At 38.6% G+C, this 11,808-nt stretch overlaps 1 protein-coding gene across 1 annotated transcript in view; it reads left to right on the forward strand.

Annotated features, from left to right (window-relative positions):
- Positions 1–11,808, forward strand: part of LOC128803031 (N-acetylated-alpha-linked acidic dipeptidase 2-like) — a 31,468-nt gene that overhangs the window by 17,720 nt on the left and 1,940 nt on the right. Inside the window, exons 13-18 of the mRNA XM_053969605.1 lie at positions 177–244; positions 3,264–3,355; positions 4,853–4,943; positions 5,602–5,866; positions 9,075–9,156; positions 10,714–10,806. Coding sequence (XP_053825580.1) covers positions 177–244; positions 3,264–3,355; positions 4,853–4,943; positions 5,602–5,866; positions 9,075–9,156; positions 10,714–10,806 — 691 coding nt within the window. The remainder of the gene's footprint in view (positions 1–176; positions 245–3,263; positions 3,356–4,852; positions 4,944–5,601; positions 5,867–9,074; positions 9,157–10,713; positions 10,807–11,808) is intronic.

Genomic DNA, 11,808 nt, shown 5'->3' on the forward strand with positions numbered 1-11,808 from the left:
GTAGCTTACAAAGTGAGACCATGCAGTCTATTTCTGTATATATTCTGAGGCAAGATCTAAATTCTTGCCTTAGTCAAAAAGTTTATCTAAGAAAGGATTGCAGGGTTTAATCCATTAAGAAGATAATGCCACTAGTACATGAAGGGAAAATTTCCATGTTTTTGTTTTATTCTCAGGTAACTACACATTAAGAGTTGACTGTACCCCTCTTCTCTACAAACTCGTGTATAATCTGACAAAAGAGGTACAGAATCCATCTATTTTTCTGCCTTTCTAAGACTCCAAGTTTATTTGATAAAATTGGACTACTGAATAATACCAGATTTTTTTTTATTGCTGTGCTAGAAGAATCTTGATCCCACCAAAATCAATAGCAAAATATCCCATCAGCAGTACACAGTCCATGCTCACAGTTCCCCAGTATTCTTAAAAGGACTGAAATGTGCCAGTGAAATAAGTGGAATCTTATTTGCAATATACAGTAATAATAAAAGCAAAACACTTGAGCAAGATCAATCCTCTAAAGTTATTAACATTGAAGGAAAATATTTTTGACATTGGCTGGCTACCATTTTCTCTCTGTCTGTTCCTCTGAATCTTCTCCATATCTCACTGAGCCCCTGAAACATGTGATAAATTTTGAAGGATTAAGAAGGTTTTTTAATAGGTCTGATGTATGGATTTGCATTATTTCAAGTGGTCTAACTCCTTTACTTTCACCTCTCAGGATACATTATCATAAGGCTAAAAAGTTGTGATCCATTAAAGCATGGAACTTTATTTTCCATATGAGTTAACCAGATTAGGCTCCTGTCATGAGTCATTGCCACCATCCTCAGATGAGGATATGTCTCAATTAACCGAAGATAGCTCTGTCTGACTTAAGCAACACAGGCTCCCTGTAAAGGCATTGGGTAGAAATTGGTGCCTTTAGGATGAATTTGTTTGACCAGATGTGGTTGTGTACCTTTTCATGTACCTAACTCAAACTATTTCCCTCTCTGATATCAAGGGAACTCAGGTCACTTGGTCCAGTGTAAAAATCTGCCCTGTAATGGCACCTGGTAGGATGACTCCAGGTACCAGTCTCCCATCCTGCTATATGCATTCATCCAAAGTTATTTTCAAACACAGTACACTTTTACCACCTGAAATGCCATCACTTAGATCTGGGGAAGTTTATCTACGCTATTCCCATGATTTCCTTTTCTTTTCTACATTTTATTTTCTTATCAATTCTTTTTATCTTAATCTTTCATCCTTGCAGAGGGAAGAAACTGTGCTGCTCAAATATTAGCTCTGACACTTGGCATACTGAAGAGCATTCTTTTTTGTCTATAAGAATTTTTGTGTCCTTAGTGTTGCAGGGCCCTTGATAAAATAATTTACTTCCTATCTGCAGTAAGCCACTAACTCAAGAAGACATTTTACTGCAAAAGATAAACAAAGTTACAAAAAAGTGCTCTGGGCTAAAAATAGTACCTAGTTTTTGATCTTAACTATTCAGCTGTTGCTGGTTTGAGTAGAAAACTTCCATTAAAGTACCATTCAAAGTACTTGAGACTGACTTGTAAAAATAAATGTCATATTCACTGTTATTTTAGCTTTTAACAGTAGAAGCATGATGTAAACACTAGAAAACCTGGCAGCCTGATTATGCCTGTCCAAAGGAAAGTTATTTCTGTTCATAGTAAGGTATCCAACATCCAGTTGTCCAACATCCAAAGATCTCTTTGCTCTTCTTGTTTTTTAGTAAGCCAATTCTCACCAGAAAGAAGTGAAGTGTACACATGCAATGTTTTCTTTCAGGGAGTTCTGCATTTCAGTTTGGTCCAGCATACAGAAGAGACATTGAGCTGTTGACTGTCTTTTTGGCCCTGCTTTACTGCCAGGGTTTAGACATTTGGTCACCACCAAATAGCGTCTGCAATAGTTCAACTCCAATTCCCCTGTGATTATCAGTGCTTGTTTTGCATTTATACTTAAAGAGCTCTTCATCTTCTCTTGAGTTAGCAGGAAGTTTATGCTGATCCTAGATTTGGATCTAAGTCAGGGCAAATACTATGTTTTACTGTGCTCTCACTGTTGTATGAAAAAGCTGACCAATGTTTTTTTACTTGACCAGAGCTGTTAGAATAACATCTTTGCCAGAGCATAGAGTGCTTTTGCTCCCATATGTCAGAGTTCAGCTTGCTCTTATTAATGTGCAGTTTTCACTTTAGCCCTAGGACTTGACCAGATTACCCTGAAAATGACAGCAGCCAAGCAGTTATTTCACAAAGTTGTTATTTTCTTGCTAGCTGCTGACAGAATCTCAGAGGTCAGAACTCTTTGCAATTTTAATTTGGAGTCTCTATGTTTTTCAAGGCCGAATTTAAGTCTCAACAATATGGTGGGACTATGTAAGTGTCCATGAACATTTATGCTTTGTATTTTGGAAAAAAAAAAAAAAAAATCCAATCCTCTGCACATCATAACCAATCTTATACTTAAAAGACCTTGTCTATTAAAGGTTATTTAAGTGTAGTTAGAGACCAGGGCTGGAGTCTTGATTTATTTCTACTCTGCCACGGATTTCCTAAGAGCTTTGGTCAACTTATACTCTTTCATAGTTTTGCTGGCAGCATGATGACAGCGCTAATACTTACCTTTTCCATCCTGGTTACAGAACTTTTGGGGTTTTTTTTGAGGTAAGGGTGAGACCTACATTTATACATACAGTGTCCTGCACAATGATTCTCCAGACTTGGTTGAGTCCCCTTGGAGCTGCTACAATATGACTGGTTTGGACCCCTTCTTCTAGCACAGTTCTTTTGTACCTTCCCAACAGAACAAGCAGTCAAATGTTAGGTTTAGCCTTGTTGAGAGAATAGAGCTGCTGTGCAGGGCAAACCTCAGGGCAAACAGGCTTGTGGTTGTCATCTCCCCATGCCTGCTGAAAGGAGAGCAAGTTCTAGTTTCTGGAGAAGTCCCATAGTATATATACTCTTGAGTGTACACACACATTCCCCCTGTAGCAGATGAGCTCCAGGTAGCATCCTTTTATCCTGTTCTTTCCTACTGTCTGTGGTTGGTTCCAAGTACCTGTGAGATGCTTTCCTTGTTTGGCAATGCATAAATATGTGTAACAAATGTCAATATTCACTTCCCTGCATGCAGCAACACTGCTGGTTAAGAACAAAGCAGGGAGCTGCAAAGATCTCCTTTGAAAATTAATCGAGTTAGAGGTACTTCCAATGAGATTATAATATTTCCCTCTCCAGATTTTAAGCCCTGATGAGGGTTATGAAAATAAATCTCTTTATGAGAGCTGGCTTGAGAAAGATCCTACATCTGAAAATAATAACTATCCCAGGTAAGTTGTTAATATGTTTTGGGGTTTTTTACCCCAATATTTTAATCGTATCATGGCATGGCTACTCACCAGAATTTTTTTTAGATGTGCTATTTATGGCAGCAATACAAAACCTTTTAGCACAAGGTGACTCTCTAGCAATATGTTTTATAGTAAAATTTTATTTTATTTTATTTTATTTTATTTTATTTTATTTTATTTTATTTTATTTTATTTTATTTTATTTTATTTTATTTTATTTTTATTTAATGATGTTGACATTATGAAACGTCACACTTTCTAAAGTCCTTTTTATTAGTAGAAAAGCAATTTGAAAAGCATTCAAAAAAATCAGAGTGGGGAAAGAGTTCAAAACATAATCTAGTCTCCTACTAGGTAAGATAAAATCAAAATTATTAGGATAAGCAAACAGTTGAAAGAAGCTGCTAGAGCAGTAATTAAAAAGCAGTAATTAAAAAACTTGAGATAATTATCTCCTTAATTAATTATTGAGATAATTAATTCCTTGTTTATACAATGAATGTAAATGTATTACATTACAAATCTATATATGAATGTATTAACACTTCATATTTGAAGGTATTACAACTCCAAAACACTCTTTCCACCTGTGACTCAGGCTAAATCTTATTCACAGTGTGGCGTTACTTACATAAGGTAAACAGAACTGCCCCTTTTTGTGATTTGACAAAAGTCTTCTGCATGTTTCTGGCTCTGCTAAGATGAGTTTCTGGATTCATTAGACTCACTGAGATTTCTTCCTTTTGAAAAAGCTGCCCAATTTGATCTTTCTTAGTTGATGCATATAGTTCCTTGCAGAAATGTACACTAACTTCAGCTGAAACAGAAGAAATTCTTTTTTTTTAGCTGCAAAACACTAATTATTCATCAGGCCAGACATATAAACCTAAAACTTAACTTCAAACATAAATATTTGAAAATACTTAGAATGCTACGTCTGTCTACTGCCAGTTCCTTACCCCTGCCACACCACAGCTTCCCATCAGATGGCAGCAGTGGCCCACAGATGCCAAATGCCGCCCGTGCCTTTCGCAGTGGGAATTATTTATCGGTCTTGGATTCTGCTGCAGAATGTGCCAAGTACACAAACACATCTGTCTTTACACATACTGCTGCCCAATTCGTATTAGTTTGGAAATAGATGATTGATGTTTTAAGATGGCAGAGACATGCCTGATATGGCATTTTATGGCTCCTGTGCATAAAGTGTTTGTATTTTTAATGTCATCACTGCCATAATTAGGATTGCTACAATTAAAAGGTCTTCCTAGCAATATTGGATACTGAATCAGAATGTTGGAATAAAATCAGTTAAGTAATTAAGCTTGCCATTCATCTAGTCTCTGATCTTGCTAGTGTCCCTGATGTGCCCTTCAGAAGAACTGACCTCAATTTCTCTGAAAAATCTGCCTTTTGCATAAATTACTACCATACTGTTCAGTAAGTGCTCTCACTAAGATGTTGTCTTTTCTGCAGAATAAATAAACTGGGGTCAGGCAGTGATTTTGAAGCTTACTTCCAGCGACTGGGAATTGCATCAGGCAGAGCTCGTTACACCAAGAACAGGGTAAGTCTGATAGACTGCTTGAAGAAGTTTGATAGTGCTGAGCAGTCATCCTGTTAAAAGCATTTATTAATAATTAATTAGAAAGCTTCAAAGCATCTTTGACTCATTTGTATATCAGCGATGTTTCTAAATTTAGCAAGAAACCTAAATGTTTGGAGAATAAAACATGTTACAGTGATGTGTATATTCTATAGGATGTCAAGTTCACAGAGAGGTATTTATAGAGTGTGATTGAAGGTGGATAGTTTGTTCCACCATGCTATTAATAGTACCCTTATTATACAAATCTTCCATAGCTGTGTTCAGAAACAGCTACACAAGGTAAAAGGGGCTATGATTGAGGACTTTTGCTATCCAAACTCCAAACTGTTTTCACTTCTGGAGAGGGCAACCTCTGTGCAATGGAACTGAAGGCAGGTCCATGTGGGTAGAGAGAAGGAAACCTGCTCACTTAATCCTGTGCAACAGTCCACGGATTCGGATTAGTTCAAATTTTTAATACCAACACACACAAATGAAGGATATTAAATTGTGTTTTGTAGCAAATAGCTTTTTGATTTGGAAACTAAACAAAACATCAAAGTTGTAAAGGGATCAATACATCTATTAACTGCAGTCAGAATACAGGGCATTGACAAATTTGCTTGCTCTTTTCCAGAAAGCAGACAAATTCAGCAATTATCCTGTTTATCACACTGTGTACGAGACATTTGAGCTAGTGGAAAAATTTTATGACCCCACCTTCACGAAACAGCTAACAATTGCCCAGTTACGAGGCAAACTGGTTTATGAACTGGCAGATTCCCAGGTCATTCCATTCAACTCTAGAGACTACGGAGAAGCCTTAAAAGGATACAGCAACAGAATTTATAAATTGGCCAAGAAGCATGAAGAACAGCTGAAACTTCACAAAGTATCATTTGGTGAGTAACAGCTACAGGACTGTGCATTATGTGCATTAATTAGAATCATGCAGGGACATGTTACATTTGTCATAGCTCTGCAAATTAATTCCTTTCTTTCCTGTTTGAATTTTGCCATCTCAGTAATTTTTATTTTTTTCTAAACACAAGTTTAACACATTATTGTCTTGATAAGAGTTATAAGAATTTTCATGCGTATTATTAATTACAGGCATTATTACAGTGCTCATGGGCAGTCAAGGACCTCAAATGTAGGACAAAGAGGTATCTCAGCCTGATCTTCCCTTCCTTGCTTAAAAAAGAAAAGTGCTTATGGCAACTGCTTTGAAATTGAGGGACATAGGTGTCCATTCCTCTTAATCCAAAACTTCATCTGACCCTGGGGAGGTCCACCATCTCCCTTAGTGCCTCGTTGCCATTTTTAAGCCACAGGAGCACTTTTCCAGCTCTCCTGCATGAATACATCCATTTGCTGAGCACCTGAGCACATTGTTCTGGACCCCATAAAACAGGTCTAAAGGGACAGAGTGCTCAGGATCCCAGGCTGGGATAGCTTACCACAGTCCTTTTCAGTCTCCTCTTTTTTTCTTCTTTTTTCCTTCTTGCCTTCATCACTCCTTGTGTTTCTGCACCAAAGGGATTTTTCAGTCAGTCCTAATTCACTTGCTATCTGATGAACCCATGATTTAGAGATACAAATCACCTTTTGGAGATGCAGTCCTCATTTGGGGTATGTGAAACACTATAAGTAACTCAAATTGAACCCACATTTGGGGGAAATTAAAAATTACGTTTGAAATGTCATGTAATGTTTTTGGTGAAAAATTGTTGACTATCATGAAAAGACATCCTTTTTTGTAAAAAGGCCTCTTGAGACAGAGGAAGCATCTTGTGTGATGGATCATCTGGTCTGAGATTCTGTAAAACACCAAGAGTTACTGCAGTATGTTCTAGAGTTCACTGCAGCATGTAAGATCAAATCTATTTTTTTTTTTTTTGCAGTAGTAGAACATCTATCAAAATATCTCTGAAATAATTTATTTTCATTGTTTGAGTTTCTATCTATTTTCAGATTAAAAGCTGCATAAACTACCTCCTGACCAATGCATCTATTCTCATTCCTAGAATCTAGAAGCAATCTTCTATTTTTAACTTTTTTTTTTTCACCCAAATAACACTGAGACCTCTCCTTAATAACTTTATAAATGTGTCATTTTGACTATTTTTTTACAAGGCATGTTTTTCAGTCTTACCATTTTTTTCATGGCTCTTCTCTGATGCCTGATGAATTTTAAATTATTTCTTGAATGGCGCTATAATTTCTAATTTTTTATTTATTGTATTGCACCAGAGTACAATAAATAACATAGGTAGGTTTTACAATACTGTGAAAATTAAAGTTTATTTCACTCAACATTTTAATAGAATTGCTTATTGTCAACATTGAATGTCAGAAAATTGTTGATTAAGCCTGACTAAATCATATAATTGTCCTTTAAAATAATATTTGCATTTGGATTCACATTTTAGCTGCTCATCTGCAACAATAAAAATGGAACCTTTTTTTCATAAAATTTGTGCTTGTAGTCATATGCTATCAGGAAATAATCTTCTCAAGTGGGGAAAAAAGAAATGTGATGTTTTCTAAAATAACCAACATTGACAACACTGAATAGCTAGTCAACATGAACACAAAGTTTCTTGCATTATTTTTCAGATGGTCTTTTTTATTTTTTTATTTTTTTTCTGTCTTAAATCCCCTCCTACTCCTTCTGAAATATGATCTGTTGCTGTGATATGGCCATGATGTCAGCAGGGCAGGACTCTGCCTCCTGGAAAACTTAGAGCTCTTGCCACAGGGTTGTGGATAAGTGCGAATTCTCACCCTCACAAGGTGACATGTCCCTCTGAGCTGCAGTCTGTAAACAGCTTGTATACATAAAATCTGTGCCTCCAATTGCACCAACTAAGCAACAGCAATAAGACAAAAATTAAGCAAGTGTAGGCTTGTGATGAATAAATAAGTTTGCTACAAATAGAAGAGCAAACGAGTCTGAGGAACAGCTTTCAATAAGAGTCCTGGGAACAGAAAGCCTGTCACGTGAAATTGGGTGATAAATCTATAAACAGAGAATGGATAATAGTTGCCAACAGAGGACTGGATTTAGGGTTTGATCTAATAGCATGTTCCATCTTCCTGCACAATTGAAGAGAGGATACTCTGGCTTAGCCAAAGTTTTCTGAAACTTGTGGGCAAAATTTAGAAGTTTTAAACTGTCTTTCTTTCTAATTGAGTTGAGTTTTGGGGGGGCCAGAAGTTGGTGTCGTAACTGTCGTAACATCCACTGTGATTTATTATAGAAAAATTACTTTCATAAATCCATACTTTTCCCAGGTCTGTATTAAGTAGAGCTTTCCACAAGAAAATCATCACAGCTAACACTGCAGGTGTTAAAAGGAAGGCCTGCTGCTTCTCTAACGAAGTTATTCCACATGTCTCAGATGTACTGGGCTGGGACAGGGCAGGAAAAAGCAGCAGCCATTCCTGCCCACCTGCCTGCACACAGTCAGGCAATCCCCTAAGGTCTGAATGGCAGTGCTGTGGGACAGCACAGGGAACGTGGCACAGGCACCTCCTGTGCTGCAATTCCAGCGCACAGCAAGCACAGGACTTGGCTGCTTTAACCTGCTGTGTCTGTCCCTGTGTGCCACAACAGCTGTGCCTTTTGTGCCTCACCTCACACTGCTCAGTGCACGTATCACACTCTCCTGTTGTGCTGTGAATGGGACATCTTTCTCCTCGAGTGAAATCCTGCTGTTTTTCCACAGCCTTCTGGAACAGCTGGTATTTCTGATGGAAGTCAGGCTTTTTATACCTGAACACTGCAGTGCATTTGTTAAACAGGAAACTGCAGAGCTCTTTGCAATGACAGCCAGTTTTTTGCTTGCAAGGCAGAAGGAAGATGTATGATTGTGAAAGCTTTCCCAAGCAGTCAGCTTTACTGTTGGTCTCATTGCAAGAAGTATTTGCTAGTAGTGCAGCTCTTTAAAGTCTGCACTAGGGAAACAAATCAATTATGCAAAAATTACAAAATTAATGCTATTATATTAGCAAGACAAATGTAATTCTTCTCCCACTGGGCAACTGAAAGGTGTATTTGGCTTAGTGAATGCTATGAAGTTGTTCATGTAGCCTTTCTATTCCTAGATCCTCTTTTTTCTGCTGTGGTGAACTTTTCAAAGGCTGCTGCTGAATTTCACAGAAGACTTGAACAAGTTGACAAGAAAGAGTAAGTCAGAGAAAAAGATTTATATATATATGTATACATTTGTATATATATATATATATATGGGTGTGTGTGTGTATTTTATGTCCTGGTTTGCCTTAAGTATGCAAATGGCAGTTCTTTATTTCTTCTACTACACAAGGATTTTCTCTGATTAGTGTAGAACAGAGCTCTGAACCCTGAGACAGGCAGTATCTTTTAAGATGAATTAGCAGATACTAGAATGTTTCCTGTGATTGACAGTATGAGCTGTAGAGCTTATTACTAGTACCAGCTAGTCATTAAAATTACTGTAATACATGGAAAGGCAGGTAGCAACAAACGTTAAGAGCTGGATGCATGCGGGTGCCCCGGGCAGGTCCTGTCGGGGTGCCCGCTGACCCGAGAGGGTCTCCGCTTTGGGCTACACGGCCAACTCCCCCAGGCAACCAGATGCCTGAGCCCGGATGTAGTAATGGCTGCCTCACCAGGAAAGACAAGAGTGCTCTTCGTGTGGTAATCCAACAGGGTTTATTGAGGGTAGAGGCGAGGGTCCAGGAGCAGTTGTGGAAGGCAGGGAGGGTAGCAGGTACGGCTGACAGGGCAGAAGAACAACCTCCACTGGCAGGAGCCAGGCATGAAGAGCCCTGACCAGGGACAGGTCCAGGGTATATAACTTGAGGGAGGGTAGGCGGGGACAGGGTACAATCAGACCAATGGGCATGTGGACCAGGGGAGGAGCTGGGATGGGGTGATACACAATTAACCAATAGGGAACAGGGAGGGAGTGGCTGTGAAGGGAAAGCCAATGGGGAGGCTGGGAGTACAGATCTTTCCAGAGCAAGGGAGTAGACTCTGGTTGATAGACAGGTGTATATTTACATTTGGGAGCAAAGGGTTCTGAGAAGTTGTAACACTTTCTCTCCCTATTTTCAACAAGGGAGTCCTCCCAAGGCATCCCAGTTGCATTGTCTCAACCCCACCTCCCACAGACTGAGATCTCTATTTAGACACCTAGACTTGAATGTTGTAGGTGATGCTAGAATTTGTACTTTCAGCGCACTTCAAAGAGGATGATGCTTGAGAGCTTAAGGTCCCTGAAGGACTCCTGTGCCCTCTGAGTGCAGTGACACATATGGTACCAATTGTGTTTAGGCAGCTAAATCTCATCATTACTATGTTATGTATAGATTGGAACAGGACTATGGACATTTGGCTTATGGGTGGCCACCAAAATTTAGCTGTCTACATCTGTGTAAATCTCAGTCTTCTTCTTCCCTCTGTTAAGTGACATCTTTCCAGAACCATTTAATACAAAGCAAGTATCTGACCTCTCTCAGAAAGTTTCCCATTTTATTTTCCATAGTGTGAAATGTTGTTTTCTAACACAGAAATATCAATTCATTAATACAACATGGATTAAGCATCTCCATTTGCAAGACCTCACCTTTTCTTGTGAACTGTAGACCACCCTTGTCTTTTTTCTTTTTTTCTGTCAACAAAAAAGAGAAGTGTTTGAAATGAAACTGGGAGGTCATGTTTCCCCGCTGTGTGATGTTTCTCTGTCTCACTCTCCTGCAGTTCAGTTGCTGTGCGCATCATGAACGATCAGCTGATGTTGGTAGAAAGAGCTTTCACTGATCCTCTGGGCTTGCCAGGAAGGAAGTTTTACAGGTGAGGCTAAAAGTTTCTTGACCTGCTGTCTAAGGTGACCTATTTTTGCAGCTGACTGGTCAGTTGAATTGCTGTATGGATCTCACAGGTATTACAGTTCAACACATTGCTTTAAGTACAATTCAGCGAGTAGTGGACTTTGTTTATAACCCTTAAGGAGAACTCCTTGGCTACACCAGTCTTGTGGGGCCAAATTCCTCTCTTTTGATTCTTTTTATCAGCTGTGGTTAAACCACAACAGCATTATACTCTTGACATTTACTTGCAGATATGCAGTACTACTGCTGTTACAACTTGCTCTTGTGATTGTCTGCAAAGTGAGGACTGAGTGGAGAATGAATGAACTGTATTGAAAAGAAAGGTGAAAAGAGGGTAGAGTGAGGGTCAGTTGAAGAAAGAAGCCAAGAAGGGAGAGCTTGGAGAGAGTTTGGAGAGGGAAGGACCTTTCAGCACAGGATAAAAGGCCTGTGAGCTGTGCTACAGAGCCCCATCTGTCCCAGCTTTGGCTGCTTCTATAGGTGCTCCAAAAAGCTTAAACCACTAACTACTATATCCTTTCTAGAAACCCAGTGCTTTTATTAGGAATACCTGACAAGATGCCAGCTTTCAGTGTCAGGGGTGTAAGTAGCTCACTTTGCTTTCTGTATCCCCCTTTTCCTAACAACTGGATATGTCTGACTCACTAAAGGATGGATTTCACACCATGCCAGAAGTCTTTCAGGCAGGTAGAACTGAGAATCACACTTCCATCCTCATAGGGTAAACTTCCACTCACACTTTGAGAAGAATGAAGTAATTTCTTTCTTGAAATTTTCTTGTTGGGTGTTAGGTATCATTTGGAGCTGTCTGGGTTTTTTTATTATTAGTTCTTACTTGCTTGTATTTATTAATGTAATTTTAATGTTTCTTTTCATTTAGGAGGACTCTTTCACGTGGTGTAAATGTGCTTTGATACTTCATAGTTAAAATCAATTTAATTGCAGATCTGCAGCTATTATTTAG

Source organism: Vidua macroura, chromosome 2 (genome assembly GCF_024509145.1).
Source record: "Vidua macroura isolate BioBank_ID:100142 chromosome 2, ASM2450914v1, whole genome shotgun sequence".
Taxonomy (NCBI): Eukaryota; Metazoa; Chordata; class Aves; order Passeriformes; family Viduidae; genus Vidua; species Vidua macroura.